At 46.3% G+C, this 19,917-nt stretch overlaps 1 protein-coding gene across 1 annotated transcript in view; it reads left to right on the forward strand.

Annotated features, from left to right (window-relative positions):
- The window catches only part of NME8 (NME/NM23 family member 8), a 2,398,321-nt gene that overhangs the window by 2,349,306 nt on the left and 29,098 nt on the right, over positions 1-19,917 (forward strand). Inside the window, exon 24 of the mRNA XM_069613833.1 lies at positions 1,085-1,153. Within this exon, the coding sequence (XP_069469934.1) occupies positions 1,085-1,153 (69 nt within the window). The remainder of the gene's footprint in view (positions 1-1,084; positions 1,154-19,917) is intronic.

Here is a 19,917-nt window from a genome sequence, read left to right on the forward strand (position 1 = left end):
AGGAGTGCACCATTTTTTTGTGTTTTTTTTCTACTATTCATACATTCACAGAACACTACTACCTGGGTCCGTCTTCAGGCCAGCAAGGAGGATTTGGAAAGTTGGTTTTGTATTCTGACTTGACAAAACTTGAGAATAAATAAAAACATTCTTACTCCCTCCTCCAAAACATACACTGTTTTGGGAGTGTATCTAAATATGAGGAATACGTGGGAATATGTGGGAGGACACAAGCCATTCGAAGTCTGCACTTTGGTGGAAGATTGTCCTGGCCTTGCATTCCAGGGGAAAGATGGTCCATTGGGCAAAGCTTTTTATTTCCATTCAACAGCCCAGTGCTGTAGTGCTGGTTCCCAAAGTGGCATACATGGTCTTTGTGGGGAGGGAAAGGATGTAAAGACGTCCACATATACTGGGTTCTCCAGTACTGAGGGATCTCAGGCTGGGCAGGAAGAGGCATCCCTCAGTGACACATACTCCCCTCAGGAATGCTTTAATGTACCATTGCTCCGGTAGCTCGCTCCCCTGCCCTCCATCAGGATGAAATAGGCCTTCACCTCAAACAAGAGCAATCCAATATGTTGTCTTCTTCTCTCCTGCTGATGGCATTTGGCTGTTTTACCAAACCATTCTGTGTTGCACCTCTCAGTCTGCTCAGTCCACCTTGCAAGTCAGCCACATGCCATGGCCATTTTGTGAGCCACTTGTGCTGGAGAGCTGGGGGATTCTGAATTTCCTGGCACTCTATTGACTGGATCCCCACAATGGGGCTGAACAACAAGCCCTGGTGGAGTATCACTTCACCAACCCCCATATGTGTTATATTTGCTAAAGGTTCAGCATGACAGGGAAAACTACAGGATTCACAGGGCAAGCCATGATGCTAGATGAGCTCATGTTTTCTTTATGCGCCTGCTCAACCATTCTTTTTTTTAGTTTAGGGCACAGTTATTCAGAGTCTCAAAATAGTTCTTCAATTTAAACCCAATTAACCAAAATTGCTAATGTTGTATTATCTCAAATGTATATTCTATTGCTTTCCCTTGTGCATGTACACTCACCTGTTTCTTGTATATTTTTGCAGAGCCAACAGATGTCCCACCATCTACGGAGCCCCAAGGTGGTGCTGAACCTGACAGTACCCAAGTTTTAGGTGAGTACTTCAACCTCCTTCCAGTCCAGAACCATGATTGCAAAGATAGGTTGTGCGAGCAGGGCACAGATTTCAAAATCCTCACAGTAGTTTGCTGGTTCTAGGGGGAAACATATAGTCAAGTGGAATAACAATCCTGCTGTCTATACAAGGCTTTCAAGTTGGTCCAGGTCCCGAGCATTCCTTCCAGTACCACTGCGATGCTACAATTGTGCTGAGGGACATGTTACTCTGTGATGATCTGACTCTCTAATCCCACCATTCATGTGCGTGAGGCTTTTCCGCACAGGGTCTTGACACAGGATCTGAGTCCAGTGAGGAGGAGAGCAACATCCTTAGCCCAACCCAATTAAGCTAGAGAGATTCCTTACTCATGAGCACCCAAGGGGGAGGAATTATACAAAGTATATTTCTAGCTTGGAAATTACATTTGATTTTTTGAAATCGTACAGAATGACGTTTTCCAACCCTGCCCAAATCATACCCCCAAGAAACAGTCTCAGTAAGGCCAGGACCAGAAGGTTAAGCAAGTAAATGCGCTTCTTAAGAAAGTCACCATTAAAGAAAGTTCCAAAGGTGCAAAAAGGAAAAGGGATTTATGTCTGGTATTGTACTTTTTGTTACAAAGAAGAGCATGATTCAATTGAGATCAAGTTATAAACCCGTTGTTTTAAAAGGAAAGTTCAGGATACTTGCTCTTCACAAAAAGTGACTCCGGAATTACAAACAACACCCAGCATTGTTGACCAGTGGGGTCTTCAAGTGAATGTGAAAGATCATCCCCTCCGTGGTTCAGAAGGATTCTTATCTGAACCATTCCTAGGCATGAAACATTAAAACGTATGTCTTTCTAAATGGAAACAATTTTGTATTCAACAGAATTGGTAGTCTCCAATGCCATCTGCTTTACCAACTGCCAGACTGAACTCAGTGCTTCAAGAAGAAATGGCATGCAAGATAGTTTTCATGCGTGCCTACAAATTAGACTACTTCAGAATTGCTTGGAGGACCAGTGGTTGCAGAATACAGGCTATTCCAATAAACGCATCACTCTTATTCAGACAGTAGATTTATCTCTTTATGGATGGTGCAGAGAGAGAAAACTCTGACACAACACACATTAGTTTCACATAATTCAATTGAGGGCTGCAAAATGCCCATCGACTATCTGAAGACTTAAGGAACGTGGTCGGAAAGAGAAAGGACTTACAAATGAACATACTGGAGATGAGAACAGTCAACATGGCTCTCAAAGCTTCCCTGCCTTCCACAGAGCCAACTGTCCTTCTTGGACAGATAGACAACACATTTCCAGTGTATTATTTGAATAAGGAAGGGGGCACAGTAACAACGAATGGTCAGCAATACCTTTAAAAATACATTGTGCCTCCCTCTCCATATGTATGTCGGCCTTTAGGAGAAAAAAATAATCTATTTGTGATATATGCAAGTGCACCCCGTGAGTGAAGATCAAAACAAAAGCTGCTTGCTCCTAGCAAGGAACATGTCTTTTGCAGTGATACATCGACCAGCGGCCCTATGGACGATCCGAGCAGGTCTTTCCAAGACAATTACAATTGGGTCCTAGCAATGAGTGTGTGGAAGTTCTTTGATTCTGTCTCGTGCAGTGGCATTGGCATGCAAGTATAGAGCCATCTGCACCATTTTTCTGTTTCTCTTTTCCACTGCAATAAGCCGAAACATGAAATGGCCACTCGTCAGATAAAATTATTCTACCATTATGACCATCGAAAATCTTTCCAACAGGCTTCTGAAGTTGTACAAAAACATTTCCATCTGGAGATTTTTGTTAAAAAGAAGAAAAGTCGTCACTGCTCCTGCAGTCCTCTGAGCTCGGGCAACGCTGTGAAAGAAAAATCTAAGAAAATGTCAAAGGCTCCAGTGCCTCAGCACGGTTGGCCTTGGTGTCTACAAGTCTTACACTGCTGAATGTTTTTCCAATGATCCCATTGGCTCAGGAGCCAATGCTGGCAGAGAAAACTATATAGGGGAGGAGACTAATTGAAGAGCCTGTCTCTGTGCCGTTTGCACCGGGCCACTGCTTCTACAAGTCTACAGTCAAGGCTGCACAAATAATGACTTTTGAAAGTATTTTTGAGGAGCAAAATGATAAAGCGCTAGAGGTTTCCTTCTCACACAGAACTTACCAAGACATAGCTCTTGAACACACATTCCATTAACTCTCTGGTACAACCACAAAAGAATTTACATGAGGCAAGTTGGCTGGATATATCCACCAACTCACAGATATGTATTGAACCTATTACAACTCTATACCCAAATTTTTACTCTTTTAGAGTTGTAATTGCGAGGGCAATAGACATTCTAAATCTAATATTTTCCTCAGATTAGGTAATATCCAATGTTGTCACAGATATTCGGACATCCAAAGAGCCAACGGTACCAGCCCTACCTTTCAGTAGTGCTCTGATTGATATCAAACTGGTTTTGGGGAAAGCAGCCTCCACATCTATTGTGTATGAAGCATTGCTCAAAAACATAGATCAGGGTCAGGTGATCCACTGTTTCTGACTTTGCACACATCAGAAGATAGCCTGGTAATCCAGACAGCAAAACATGCTCAAAAGCAAAGCATTCACATCATTACCTCCACATAGAGAATCTAAAAAATTAGAGACACAGGCTAGGAATGTTTTTGCAGTAGCTATTCTAGGTTTCAGAACTGTTAACACTGCAGGCACCATAGCTAGATATTCCCATTCCCTTTGGGAAATCGCAGATTCAGCTGCATCTTATCTTCCACCTGAGATGTAAAATTCATTCAGAGAATTGGAAAAAGTTGGTTAAAACACAGTCATGAACATCCTGGAGGAGGGGCTAGACACCACAGACTTTAGAGGTAGGTCTGTGGGCACAGCAACATTTGTGCAAAGACACTCTTCAATGCTTACAGAAAACTGTATCCAGGACATGCAGTCTAAATTGCTAGACATGTCATTTGATGGCACTGATCTTTTTTTATCACAAATGGTGATGAAAGCCTTCAAAAATGTAAAGGAGCTCGATCTTTATGTCTTACTTTGTCTACGCCCACAAATTATTTTGGAAAGGGAGGTTTAGGCCTTACACATTTCTATCGAGAGGTAGATGATTCACTCAGAGACAGCAGCGCCTTAAAAAAAAAGGTTTCTTCAGATCATTCAAAGGCAGAGGAGCTGAACGGCTCAAACCTGCAGCCTCTGGCCCATCAGGACCCCAGGCTCTAAAACCCTTAAATGTAAACCTTGATAATACATCATAAGTCTTCCGTGGGAGGTCAGGATCCAACTCTTTAGAGAGGCATGGCATCAAATAGACAGATGGCTTCTACATTTGGTAGAAAAGGGATATTGCTTGCTTGCTTGCCTTTCTTGGAAAACCCCACTGAAACCCCCCTAACTTGCTTTTGCCTCCTCTGCAACCGCTCCTATTGGGCGGATTTACTCAGCTTCTGCTGAAGGAAGCAGTGGAGCTTGTTGCAGAAAAGGAAGTCAGTACAGGCTGGTATTCCTGGTACTTCCTAATTCCAAGTATGGAGGACTCAAACCCATTTTAGACCCGAGACTCCTCTACAAGCTTTGCCAAAGCACTTCCATGCCCTAATTCACCCCAAACATCATAATTACCTTTGTACTCCTGCGTTCCTGACCGGAACACTTTTTGCACTGCACACAAAGGAGAATTTACCCTTAAGAAATGTTGTATTCCGGGGGAGGCGCAGCAGCATGGGTTACCGGCAACACCCATCCACCCTTTTTTCCTCATAGATGGGACTGGATGCTTTCCACATTGTGCACCGATTTTTTTACTGAGCAACTGATTATCTTAGCACATTTCTTTTTCACTTTTATCCTTTTCACCTTCCAGCAACACCAGTCAGTCTTTTATTACGGGTGTTAAAGGCTTTATAGCCTGTGCTTCCTGCGGCAGGCGCTATGTGGTGTCAGATTTCCACGTGTGCTGTCTGGACTGCTTAGGCCCCGACTAGAGGTGGGTGGCCTACTCCTCCTGTCATACGTTGTCCTGCAGCGGTTAGCCACTGCGTCACTGGTGCCCGTGCCAATGCCAGGTCCGCTTCTACAGCTTTAAACACTGAGGTTCCCCAGAACAATTTTACCTGAGCAGTCACCAATGCCTTTCAGGCCCTTATCGGTGGAAACAAGCTCTGCTCAGCTCTGAAGACTTTCCTGCTTTCACTGTGGTTCATCCCGAGGACCAGCGAGAGTCACAAAAGAAACAGAGCTCTGCATTGATCAATACTTCTATGTCCCTACCTCACCTCTCAAAACAGGTTCCAGAAATCGCTCGACCTGTGAGGCAATGTCAGTCTTCTAGGAGTGTGATGCTGTTAGAGGGATAGCATCAGCCCTCCCTTAAAATGTCTTACAAGGAACAGGACAAACTGAAAGGATCCTCAATTTTGGTGTGCCGTTCAGCGGAAGAGGTTTCACAGATTTCCTCTCCAGAATCTCTGCATTCCATTCCCATGGGATCATCTCATATTCCGCTTAGTCAGTAAAGGGGATTTTGTGAGGGTTGAATGGTCACCAAATCAAGCTAGTCGAGATCTTACTCCATACCTTCTTTGCCTCTCAGATTTGGGGCGCCTCCTCCAATACAACTGACTTTGTATCCGATGCTATCTTTGTTGTGGACATTGTCGGCTTTATCCTCTTGGACTCCGACACCCTGTGCATTGTCAATCTCTTCAGTGGATAGGTACTTTGAGAAATGTCTAAGAATTATGTATTCAGGCCCTACGAGAGGATATTTCAAACTTGTGATAAATGAGGTAGTCCATCAGACCTACCCTACACCACAGAATCCGCCTGTACCAACAGGGTCCCCTATGAATCTGTCATCGGTCCCTACACCTCCGGGTCCATCAGGCGTTTCGGCCCGATGACATCTGCCTTGGAGCCTCTACAGCCGACACATCCCGATCAGGGATCCATTCCGTTGGCTCTGGACCCCATAAAGGACACAGACACACAGAGTGACACTGATGATGGTAACGATGAAGATGAGATGAGAGAGGAGAAGTGGCTTCTTTATCAGCAAAAGACATTCATAATAAAATGCTAGAATTTCAAGACTTTCTTGGCTTTCCAGTACCCGAGAAATCTGATGCTGAACCTGAGGTTCTTTCAGGCATTTTGTTTCTCAGCAAGACAGACCGGTCTGCAATTCCATTGCAGAAGAATGTTTTGGCTGAGGATAAGGCCCTTTAGAAGCATCCTCATTCAGTCACTGCTACCAGCAAGAGGATATTTGCTTGTTACAGAGAGTTGTACTCGGAGTCTGCCATCAAACCCACAGCCGCAATCATCTCTTGTCGCATCAGCAACAATGTTTTCGTAGTCAGCTCACTCTACTTCGTTTGGCACTCAAAGTTCTAGTCCCCTGTCTAAAAAAAATCATTTTTTAGATGCCTATAGCAAAAAGATTTCCACTATTGTGGTCCTCCATGTATGCCAAGGAAACTCTGACACTCTTCTGGCAGCAGCCAATCACCGTTTATGGCTGGAGATTGCAGATTATCATTAATACTTACCTTAAGATAAACTAGTAGCTTTAAAGTCCGGACTAACCGTCTGGATTTCTGCAGCGTATCCCATTGATACAGCTGCCAGAGCCATAAGTATTGCAGTTGACCTACGGTGGACAGCTTGGGCGAGGGCTACCTATTTTAATAAGGATGTTCAGGAGAACATTCTGGACTTACCCTTTGAGGGGATGGTTTGTTTCACTTGTTAACTGATGATTAATTAAACAAAATGAATACAGTCCTCCCTGATTGCGGCCAAAACACTCAGGGCTTTGACTCAGGCTCCCCCAAAAGCCTTTTCAAGCATCCAGGCAATTTTAAGAACAATAGCTTTGGGGGTTTCATGGCTAACATGAGAGAAAGGGCAGTCAGCCTAACAAACTCTCAGAGAAGAAAATGGCAGTGACCCTCAACCAGAAGATTCTTATATGCCCCCTCAACATCTGTTACACACACCAAGGAACAGTGATGTATATGTCCACATCCACTTCTCCCCAGTAATAGGTAGAATTCTGAACTTCCATCACAGCTAGAGTACCAACACAGAGGATTCCGGACCCTCTCTGTAGTCAACAGAGGTTACCCATTCCCTTTGTCCCCCTTTTGCCTCGATGCTGATGCGACTAGGGACGGCCATTCTCCTTCAGGAGATTGCCAGCCTTTTGAAGATAAAGGCGATCAAAGAGGTTCCCCCTCAGGAAAGAGGGTTTGGCTTCTACTCTTGCCTGTTTACTGTACCCAAGAAGAACCAGGCAGATGTACAGACATTATTGGATATTTCCTACTTAAATCTCTCCCTTCCACGGGACAAATTCAAGATGGTAATGCCAGCCCATATTCAGGATGCGATAAACCAGGGGGATTAGTTGTGTGATGTGGATCTGTAGGATGTGTATCTGCATGTTCTCATCGCTGCTGCATTCAAGAGATTCCTCTGATTTTCCGTCGGGCATTGACATTTTCAGTACCAGGTCCTCCCCTTTGGTCTGAATGCCATGCCTAGAGCATTTATGAAACTGGTGGCTCCCATAGCATAACACCTCAGAGCAAAGGGAATCCACATGTATCCCTACTAAGATGACTGGCTAGTCAGAGTGAAAACATGTTGGTATGCAACAGCGGCTCTGGAGCAGTTGCTGCATTTACTTTTCTGCCTGAAGCTGTCAGTCAACCACAAGAAGTCGTGTCTAGTCCCATCTCAGGATATCACCTTCATAGGCTTCAGATGCAACTTGAGTGTGGGCAGGGTGTTCCGCACTCAACAAAGGATACAGGAGATAAAACCACCAGTATTGCACTTTCTAGCGTGAAAAACCACCTCAGTGTGGTGGTTCCAAAACCTATTGGGTCTTATGGCAGCGTCCATCCTGGAGCTTCCCCTGGCTCGCCTCAGACTGAGATGGCTTCGGTTACATTTAGCAGATTCATGGGACCAGGAAAAAGAACCTCAATCAAAACAGATCCCCATTCTTTCAGAATTGAAGCCAGACCTACTATGGTGGAAAGATGATGCAAATCTTCAACAAGGAGCCTTCTTACTTTAACATCATGACATCCGACTCGTCTCTGACAGGCTAGGGAGTCACCCTGGGTCAATTCCAGACTCATGTTCTATAGTCCTCACCCGAGTGGCAATGACATATACATTTGCTGGAGTTTCTAGCAATTTTTATGGATCTGAAATCCTTTCTGCCGTTGATTCAGGATTCCAGAGTACTTATAGTAACTGACAGCATGACAGCAATGCTGTATATGGACAGGCAAGGAGGGTCAAGAATTTGGAAACTTCTTTTCCACTAACTCTTACTTTCTGCACGCCCTATGTACATTTGGGAAGTGCAGCTTCCATGTGTTTTTGACATTTTGCGTGTTTTAATAGTGTTTGTACCTCGATGTCTGGCCCTCTAAGATGGCCGCTTCCCCCGTTCCCTAAGGCCTGGCTGGCTCCCGCTCCCATTGGCTAAATTTACCATCATTAGTCAATCGATTACACTGGGAAGCGGGAGCTGGCCCTACGATCTAAGGCCCGTATCAGGGCTTGAGAGTTCTTCCTGCATCTTCTTCAACTGCAGCGGCGTGAGATGAGCTGTTCTTCAGCTGATCGGAGTGCTGGCATGCAGGGTGAGTATCCATGGCCTCTTATCTATGTGCCCTGTCGGCGGTAAGCCTGTTCCTTGATGCAGCTTTTTTCTTCAATTTGGAAACTTCTTTGCCACTGACTCTTACTTTCTGCAAAAAGGAAAAGGCACGCACTATGTACGTTTGGGAGGTGCAGCTTCCATGTGTTTATGACATTTTGCGTGTTTCAACAGTGTTTGTACCTCGATGTTTGTGTTAGGCCTCACTTCATTCACTCCAATGAACTGCACGGGAGCCGGGTTCTGCGTGAATTTCCTTTATTCTCTCACTTACAAGACTGCCCGTTACTTTCCCTGTCCCTCCCCTTCCTCCCACCTCCCTCTCATCGTCCTGAGTCCTGTGCTCTTAAAGGGGTTCTGCCCTTATTCCCTGATAACACCTCCCCCACACTTATCAAGGAAGCCCCTGGGCTACATCTGCTCAATCAGACTTTGGGGTTTCTGTGTGGCTCGCTGGGGCCGTCCAGGTGACTCACAAGTCTTGCCTGACATTTCGACTTGTGGCACCTCGGTGTCTGGTCCATTTTCGCCTTCATCCGGCTCAGCTGCCGGTTCTTCTCCTGAGTCCGGTTCTTCTGGGTACAACTTTCAGAAGAAGGATACGTTCCATGTTACCTCGCCTTGGTCTCCCGTTGCTGTCACCATTGGCCCTTTGATGGCCGTAATTAGGAATCACTCTGGGTTGTATCGTGAATCTGTTTTCCTTTGTTGTCTTTGTTGGACTATGACGGTTTCTCCGACTGCAAGCTGTGGCTCTTTGGCTTTTCATTTTCGGTCTGCCCGCTCCTTAGCTTTCCGGTTCTTTTCCGCATCTCTTTCTTGGATCTCTGCATCCTGTTCGGGGATATAGTATTCCACTTGGGGAAGGCGAGTCTGTGGTCTGTATTTCATCATGAGTTCTGCGGGTGTTTGCCCTGTCGTCTCATGCAGTGTATTCCTGTAACTCCGCAGCATCTGGTACATTGCTTGTGGTTGCGGCATCTGGGCTATTACAGCTTTTTGCCTGGTTCGCTTGATCGTGGCCATAAATCTTTCCACCATGCCGTTGGCTTGGGTCCACAGTGGCGTGATTTTTTGGTGGTGGAAGCCTAGGTGACTGGCCAGTTTCCGGTCTTCCTTCCCTTGGAATGGTGGGCCGTTGTCGGTCTTCACCGTGACAGGGATTCCCCATTCACTGACCAGTTTGTCTGGAGCTACGTGGTGGAATGCCGTTGACTGTTTGATGTGGGGAAACCGGGAGTATTCGTCTACTGTGACCAGCAAATGCCATCCTTCTTCAAGAGGGCTGTAGAAGTCCATGGCTATTCTCTGCCATGGCCTGTACGTTAGGGATACCATTTGTAGTGGGCATGGGTGTTTGCTTGGCGCTGCTTTTTTGCAGGGCCCACAGTATGTTAGCACGTCCTCCACAATGACATCCATGTTGTTAGGCCTCACTTCACTCACTCCAATGAACTGCATGGGAGCCGGGTTCTGCGTGACTTTCCTTTATTCTCTCACTTACAAGACTGCCTGTTACTTCCCCTGTCCCTCCCCTTCTTCCCGCCTCCCGCTCTCTCCCATCGTCCTGAGTCCTGTGCTCTTAAAGGGGCTCTACCTTTATTCCCTGGTAGCACCCTGGCCCTCTAAGATGGGCACTCCATGTGCCACTGGCCCCCCTTCCCTAAGGCCGGGCTGGCTCCCGCTCCCATTGGCTAAGCTTACCATCGTTAGCCAATCGATTACACCGGGAGGCGGCCCTACGATCTAAGGCCTGTATCAGGGCTTGGGAGTTCTTCTTGTATCTTCTTCAGCGGTGCAGCATGAGATGAGCTTTTCTTCAGATGATTGGACTGCTGGCATGCAGGGTGAGCATCCACGACCCCTGATCCATGTGCCCTGTCGACGGTAAGTCTGTTCCTTGATGCAGCTTTTTTCTTCAATTTAAAAACTTCTTTGGCCTGGCTGGCTCCCGCTCCCATTGGCTAAGCTTACCATCATTAGCCAATCGATTACACTGGGAGGCAGGAGCCGGCCCTACGATCTAAGGCACGTATCAGGGCTTGGGAGTTCTTCCTGCATCTTCTTCAGCGGAGGCGGCATGAGATGAGCTGTTCTTCAGCTGATCGAACTGCCTGCATGCAGGGTGGGCATCCATGGCCTGTGATCCATGTGCCCTGTCCTCTGTAAGCCTGTTCCTTGATGCACTTTTTTCTTCAATTTGGAAACTTCTTTGCCACTAACTCTTAATTTCTGCAAAAAGGAAAAGGCACGCACTCTGTACAGTTGGAAGGTGCAGCTTCCATGTGTTTTTGACATTTTGCGTACTTTATCAGTGTTTGTACCTCGATGTCTGCCCCTCTAAAATGGCTGCTCCATTGTGCCACTGGCCCCCTTTCCCTTAGGCTTGTCTGGCTCCCGCTCCCATTGGCTAAGCTTACCTTCATTAGCCAATCGATTACACCCGGAGGCGGCCAATCTAAGGCCTGTATCAGGGCTTGGGAGCTCTTCCTGCATCTTCTTCAGCGGCAGTGGCATGAGATGAGCGGTTCTTCAACTGATTGGACTGCCGGCATGCAGGGTGAGCATCCATGGCCCCTGATCCATGTGCCGTGTCGACGGTAAGCCTGTTCCTTGATGCAGCTTCTTTCTTCAATTTGGAAACTTCTTTGGCCTGGCTGGTTCCCGCTCCCATTGGCTAAGCATACCATCATTAGCCAATCGATTACACTGGAAGGCAGGAGCCGGCCCTACGATCTAAGGCACATATTAGGGCTTGGGAGTTCTTCCTGCTTCTTTTTCAGTGGAGGAGGCGTGAGATGCGCTGTTCTTCAGCTGATCGAAAAGCCGGCATGCAGGGTGAGCATCCATGGCCTGTTATCCATGTGCCCTGTCCGCTGTAAGCCTGTTCCTTGATGCACTTTTTTCTTCAAGTTGGAAACTTCTTTGCCACTAACTCTTTCTGCAAAAAGGAAAAGGCACGCACTCTGTATAGTTGGAAGGTGCAGCTTCCATGTGTTTTTGACATTTTGCGTACTTTATCATTGTTTGTACCTCGATGTCTGGCCCTCTAAGATGGCTGCTCCATTGTGCCACTGGCCCCTTTTTCCTAAGTCCTGGCCTGCTCCCACTCCCATTGGCTAAGCTTACCATCATTAGCCAATTGATTACAACGGGAGGCGGGAGCCGGCCCTACGATCTAAGGCCCCATATCAGGGCTTGGGAGTTCTTCCTGTATCTTCTTCAGCGGTGGCGGTGTGTGATGAGCTGTTCTTCAGCTGATCGGACTGCCGGCATGCAGGGTGAGCATCCATGGCCCCTGATCCACATGCCCTGTCGACGGTAAACCTGCTTCTTGATGCAGCTTTTTTCCTCACTTTGGAAACTTCTTTGCCACTAACTCTTACTTTCTGCAAATAGGAAAAGGCACGCACTATGTATGTTTGGGAGGTGCAGCTTCCATGTTGAACTGGTTGGACCCCAGCCGGCCCATAAGAGTGGGGTTCTACAAACAACCATTTAAGATGAGCAGCAGCACCCTTGAGACAGATGGGGATGTAGATTCGTACTCTTGCATGAAATAATAATGACAACTCAATAGTTTGGCAAAGGGAGTCCTTTTAATAACAAGTACAAAAAACAGGGAGTTCAATTAACATCAGCAACCGCTCGTTCTTCCTTCTCGCTTAAACTGCTATTAATTTCAGAAAAAACACAACCTTTATACCAAAACCTCGTCAACATTGAGGTGTAATCTTAAAAACCTAACATGCAACTCAATTGGTTATAGGAAGCTAACTTTAACATAGGTACTATATCTGTATATGGTAACAGGGAGAGAGGATTGGATAATAATGTCAGGTGGGGCAACTAAGCCCTTCCTTCGAACTGGCTACTGTAAACGTCACTAAAAGTATGACGTCCCATTGGCTCTACTCTCTATAGGACCGTAGATTACATGGCCCACTGTGATTGGGTTGGCATTGATCCCACACATTCTTTTCCACTTGCGCTTAGCAGCATGCAGAATAATTGGCCAGGTGCAGGGAGTAAGCCTGCACCGCAGCTTTCCTTCAATTTATGTTGCAACCATTCATCACCTCAGTGGCCGTGTGTCAATTACTGCTTTGTAGTTTGGCCTCGAGTCTGCCTCTTGGTCTGAGAAAGTTAAGGAGGATAGGTACGACAAGGCTCTATGCATAGGTGTGAAAGTTTCAGCCCTTTCTGCCGCTTTGCCACGTGACTAGGACACCGTGAAATTGGCCTCTTCTTCAGGCAGTTTTGTGTATTTGATTTAGTTCTGTCAGTCATATACCATCTGCGGCTTATCTTGACCTTGCTAAACAGGAGACTCTGTTATTCTTCTCTTTAACTACAGGCATTGCTTGTCTATTCCAGCCTGATGCGACCTTGGCCTCTTTGCAGGGTTATCTTCAACAGGGTTTCTCTCCGTCTTTATTCCTTGATTTGTTGCTGCAGGCCTCTCCTCTTGAGGCCTTTGGAAACCTCTATTCAATTCCGCTTATGTGCGCAGTGGATTTCCACTCATCTATAAAGTGCTTTTTAGGTAGATATATGTATAGTTGGCGCCTGCTGTGATCTATTGTTTTACTAAGCGTAAGCAAGCTAAACGATTTCCTTGCTTCTTGCAGTTTCTTGCATATGTACACGTTTTAAGTGACTTAATGTCTCCATCGGGCCTAGGGCCTAAGTTTCTTCATTTTGAAATCAACTGTTTCATTTTAGGCTCAAGATGTCGCTTATCCATGGTCTTTCGCCTCTTTATCAGCATTCTTAGGTCATTATATTCTATATGTGCATCAGTCTGATTTCTTATGACGCCACCAGTTGTCTTCTTTTAGTATCTTCTTGGTTTCTTCGGGTATTCCGTTCTGACAAACATTCTTTTGTCGTGTCTGTAGAAATGGATTTTTCAGTGGGTACCTTATTGTGCAGGTTTGCTTAGGTGTCAATACTTCAATAGGTGCTGTTATTCCGACAGGCACTGGGCAGAGCCCGACTGCGGCTCTCTGCTGGTTTAACTGTTCTCCATAAGTCACATATTTTGGCGTGACCGCTCCTGGCACTTCGAAGGGGGTGGCTGCAGTGCGGATGATGCCTGGCACTTCCTCTTCAATGTGTTTTTGACATTTCGCATGTTTTAAAAATGGTTGTACCTCGATGGCTAGCCCTCTAGGATGGCTGCTCCATTGTGCCACTGCCCCCCCTTCCCTAAGGCCTGGCTGACTCCCGCTCCCATTGGCTAAGCTTCCCATCATTAGCCAATCAACTACACTAGGAGGCGGCCCTACGATCTATGGCCCGTATCAAAGGCCCTGTCTGCCACGGTACGCTGCCATGCTGCCCTCCCTTGCCCCTGTGATGGTTGAATGTGTCCCCCCAGCCCCGTGTCGGTTGGATGTGTCCCCCACACCCCCATGCCCCATGTGACGGTTGGATATGTCCCCCCAGCCCCCATGCCCCACCTCCTATGCCCTCCGTGATGATTGGATGTGTCCCCCCCACCCCCATTCCCCCGTGATGGTTGGTTATGTCCCCTCACCCCCCATGACCCCCGTGATGTTGGATGTGTCCCCCACCCTTCCATGCCCCTGTGATGGTTGGATGTGTTCCCCCAGCCCCCGTGATGGTTGAATGTATCTCCCCACACCCCATGACCCCTGTGATGACTGGATGAGTCCCCCCACCCACAGTGATGGTTGGTTGTGTCCCCCTACCCCCCCCATTCCCCATGATGGTTGGATGAGTCCCCCCAAATCCCCATGCCCCTGTGATGGTTGGGTGTTTCACCCCAACCCCCCTGCCCCTGTGATGGTTGGATGTGACCCACATGCCCCTGTGATGGTTGGTTCTGTCCCCCCACCCCCCCATGCCCCTGTGATGGTTGGTGATGGTTGGATGTGTCACCCCATGCCCCCGTGATGGTTGAATGTGTCCCCCACACCCCCATGCCCTGCTATGGCTGGATGTAACTCCCCTCCCCCCATGCCCTCTGTGATGGCTGGATGTGTCCTCCCATGCCCCCGTGATGGTTGGTGATGGTTGGATGTGTCACCCCATGCCCCCGTGATGGTTGGATGTGTCCCCCCACCCCCCATGCCCCTGTGATGGTTGTGTGTTCCCCCCTCCCTCCTTGCCCCTGTGATGGTTGTTTGTGCCCTTCTCAACCCCCCTCCTGTCCCTAGTGATGGCTTTGCGTTCCCCCACCTCCCCGTCACTGTACCCCTGCACTTTGCCATATCAGATATGACACCCAACTTGTTCTGATAGCTGCCTGTTTTGTCTCCCCCCCTCTTTTGTTCTTCTTCTGTCTCTCCCCCCAGTACTACTCTCAAAGGCTGTCTGGCCTAGAATGTTAATCGCTTATTTTGTTCTTCTCCTTCTCCCTCGCTCCTTACCTCCTCTCCCCCCCTCCTCATGTTAAATTCAAGAACTACCTCAATTGCCATCAGGCATAGTAATGTAGCCGCCTGTCTGTCTCATTCTCTTGCCCTTCCCTCCCCCCTTTCCTTTTACTGCTCAATAGCGCTTGCTCTATCATTTGTCTCTTGACCTTTGTGATAGCAGCTAGTTTTGTCTCGCCCCTCCCTCTCTGCCTTTCCCTCCCACTCCCTCTCCGGCACTATCTGAATTTTCATGATAGTTGTTTGTTTTGTCCTTCTCCTCCTCCCTTACTCCAACCCCTTCCACCCCTCCCTCCTCTTGTTAAATTCTGGCGCTACACAATTGCCGTCATGCATAGTAATGTAGCCGCTCGTCTGTCTCATTTCTCCCTCCCAACCTCCTCACCTCCTCATCATTGTACCTGCACTTACACTGTCTGAAATGTCACCAGGCTGGTTATGATAGTTATTTTGTCACATTCTGAATGTATCAAGGACTTGTAAGAATGTCATTGAATTTTCCCATGTTCCCTCCCTTCCTTGAAGCGCTTTGAAACACATTGTGTATAGGCGCTATACAAATAAACAATTCAATTCAATCAATTAAATTCAATTCAATACATCTTGAGCCGTCTTTCGCACTGCAACCATGAATGGGAGCTAAAAGATTCAGTTCTTCAACAGATTTTGCTGAGGTGCGGCCTCCCTCTTTGCAACATCGAATTATCACAAATGCCAATAATTTGCAGGACTTCTGGGATAAGCTCTGGAAGCCCTAGGAGATGCGCTGTAAATTCCTTCGGATGGTGAAGCGTGTTATGTGTTTTCCCCACTACCTCTTATTCCGAGGATCCTCTCAAAATTCAGGCACTCCATTCGTTGCACTCGGGTATTGATAGCAACAAACTAGCTGAACCGAATTTGGTACTCAGACCTTCTACTCCTCAGGTCAGACAGTCCATGGCTACTTCCTAGTGACACAGGATCTTCTGTCTCAGCAGAAAGGCAGGGTGTTTCACCTCTCCCCAATATCACTGAACTTAGCAGTTTGGTATCTGAGAAATAAGTGTTCACTGATTTAGGCCTGTCGAATCACAATGTGGCTATTGTGCAAGCTGCCAGTATGCACTTTACGAGGTCCCAGTGTAATAGCAAATGGACTTGTTTCTTTTTTGGTATTTTTGAGCAAACCCAGAATCCTCTTCATCCATCTCTGGACAACATACTATCATTTATATCTAACATGACCTCAACAGGCGTTAACATCAATTCTTGTCATACACACTTATGTTATGTTATGTTATAACATTTCTATAGCGCCAAAGCCCTAAGGCATCTAGGCGCTTCTTCACAAGCAGAAAAGGATCAGTGAGGATGACCGAAGATTAGATAAAAAGTCTTGTTTATCAGCGGTTGGTGCTTATGTCTCTGCACCTTAACATTTCTACATCGACTCCAATTATCAAATGACACTTTGATGGTCTTCTTCGGCTTTATCCTCCAGTGGCTAAGCCCCACCTGATCTGGGATCTCAATGTAGTTTTCAAGGCAATATCTCATAAGGCTTTCCAACCCATGTTGACGGTTGACATAAATTTAGAGCCATAGAAGGCAGTCTTTTTAGTAGCTGTAACTTCCGCTAGAAGGATTAGCAAAATTCAGGCACTTTCTGCATCAGAACCTTACACTGTATTTCAAAGGCTCTTTCATAGCTCTTACTATCTTTACTATCTCTTTCTTCATTCTGCTCTGATCCAAACCATTTAAACTCTCTTCCTATCCCTATCATCTTTTTTCCTTGACACAACCCTTTTCTCACTTATATACTCTCTCTATTCACAAAACCTCCAACCCTAACTTTCATTGGACTTCCTCTTCTCGCATCTCCTCCAGCGCCTCTCTACTTCTCAGACTCAACACAAGTATGCTCCCTCATCTCAATCTCTTTATATTGCTCATTGGCATGCAAAATCTGTCTGTAACAAGACTTCCTTTACCTCCAACTTCCTTCTTTTTCATTCTCCCTACCTTGACCTCATTACCCTTACAGAAAACTGGATTTCTCCCTCAGTCTCTGCACCCTTGCTGCCCTTCATGACCCTGCCTACACCCTAGCCCAGTCTCCACACCAAACCGGTAGGGGTAGTGGTGTAGGACTGTTTGCATCTTACAAACTTTGTATTTCCCCTACTCCCCTATTTCCTGCTAGTTCTCCCTCTTACTAATACACTATTCCCGCAATCACTGCTCTATATGGCATTAATATTATATCTATAAGCCACCTGGTCATGCTGGTCAATTTATTGACCACCTCTCCAAACTAATTGACTCCCTTTCTCTCCTCCTTTGACTTCTCTATCCACTGACTTTAGCTTTCTTCTCCTTAACCACTCACTCTCTTCTGTCCACTCTGTCCCCCAAGTCAAATAGTAACTCTCTTGACCTCATTTTCATCTCCTCTTAACTCTCTGCCTCTAATATATACTTTGTCTTTGCCGCAAACTACATTCCTACTTCCACCCCACTCTTTCCATCTACAACTTCAATTACCAAGTGCATGTTTCCCTCCTCCAAATTCCCTATCTACCTCTCTGAACTACGGCATTCTCTCTCCTCCAATGCAAAATGTACTGTTTGATTGACTGATAAAGACTTCACTAACTTTAACAGCCCAATCTCCTCTCACTTCCCTCTTATTACATTCACTCCTTAACCCTCTCGTCCTTGGTCTTCACTTGCACCTACCATCAACACCCTGAAAACAACAATGAGGAAAAACCTTCACACTTAGCAAAGTTCTAGATACTCCACGGAACTCCAACTCTACCTGACTGCTTTTCTAAACTACTCCTCTACTCTCGACTCTGCTTAGCGTGACTTCTATCGCGCTCTCATTTTGTCCAAATCCTCTCAACCTAGGTGCCTCCAAATACTTCTCAACTTAATTCTCTCACCTCCTAAACCCTCCTTCAACTCCTCTACTCTTTCTACTAACAATCTAGCTCTCTACTTTGCTCCAAACATTTCAAACATTAAAAATACCCTCGCAAATTACCTTCTAACCCCCACATGCTCACCTTTCTCCACCACCTCTACCCTCCTCTCCTGTGACTCTGTCTTCCTTTGCTCCCACTAACCCTGGTGAGATTCGTGACCTTCTCTTCAGGGCTAAATCTTCATGTGTCCCCATCGACCCTCTATCCCCACACATAGTGAAACTCATAGCTCCCAGTGTTGCTCAATTTCTTACTTCCCGGTTTTAAATCGTCTCTTGACGGTGCAACTTTTACATCATCCTACAAGTCGGCTACTGCCATCCCTATCCTTAAGATCCCTAAAGCCTAGATCCCAATTGTCTTGCCAGCTTTCATCCTGTCTCTCTTCTACCTCACTATTCCAAATTCTAAGAGCATGTAGTTTTAAACCGACTTACTGAGTTCCTTGACACACAAAACATTCTGGGTCCTCTTCAAACTTGCTTCCAACCTCTGCACTCTACTGAGTCAACCTTCCTCAATGTCATTAACTACATCTCTTCCGCTCGTCATGCTAACCGTTCATCTATTGTTATTCTACTCAACCTCCATACTGCCTATGATACCGTCAACCATTCTGATCTTTGCTCTACAGTATTTCTCCCAGGCAATCAGTGACAAAGCTCTTGCTTGGCTTGCTTCATATCTCGCCCCCAGACACTTCCAGTCATCCAGGGACAGTCTTACCTCTCCACTCACCAGCTTAATGTGATTGTTCCCCAAGGGTCGGTCCTGGGTCTACTTCTCTTCACTCTCTATACCTCTGCTCTTGCCACCTTGTTCTGCTCCTATGGCTTCTTCTATGGGTGGAAGGAGCGAACAGATCGGAACCTGACGGTAATGATAAGTGTATAGCATGGAAAGCGTTGATCTGGGACATGTTTCACCCGTCTGACGACAAACCCCCCCATTAGTGCACCAATTAAGGCAGGAGTCACCCATTATGTGCCCAGTTAATCATTCCGCAGCACCCAATTGACAATGGCCAACCGGAGGACATGAAGGGTACAAAAGAGTTGAGCCCCAGACATGGAGGCGTTTGCCCCCAACCAATGTTATAAATTAACACATGGCACGTGTAGGAAGTTGGTTGTTAGTTGTTATTTGTTGTTATTAATATAAATATAGGCATTAAAAAGTGAATGTTGAATTGCACGACTGTAACTATACAAATGCCAATAAAAACATGTAAAAATTAAATGGCTTCTCCTATCTTTGCTGATGACACTCAGATCTTCACCTCCTTTCCCTCAATATTTGGTGAGCACGGCCAAATATTCCTAAATGTGTCTCTGCCATCAAATAACTCACTCCCTCATGCTCAACTCCACTAAGACTGAAGTTCTCTACTTCCCATCAAAACAGGCTATCTCTTCCTGTCCCCTTCTTCTATTCTTCTCTTTTGACTACCTTCCCTACTCTGCTTTTGTTTGCAACCTTGGTGTCTTCTTTGACCCATCTCATAACTTCTCACTCTTCATCTCCAAACCTGCCACGGTGGCCAGACTTAATCTCTACAACATCAGAAAAATAAGACATTGTTCCTTTAACACTGCTAAGCACCTAATCTCCTCTTTAGTATTCTCTCAATCTGGCTACTATGCCAGTCTACTCTATGGGCTTCCCAACTGTGCTTTTT

The sequence above is a fragment of the Ambystoma mexicanum genome, chromosome 5p, assembly GCF_040938575.1.
Source record: "Ambystoma mexicanum isolate Mex_15411 chromosome 5p, UKY_AmexF1_1, whole genome shotgun sequence".
In the NCBI taxonomy this organism is placed as follows: Eukaryota; Metazoa; Chordata; class Amphibia; order Caudata; family Ambystomatidae; genus Ambystoma; species Ambystoma mexicanum.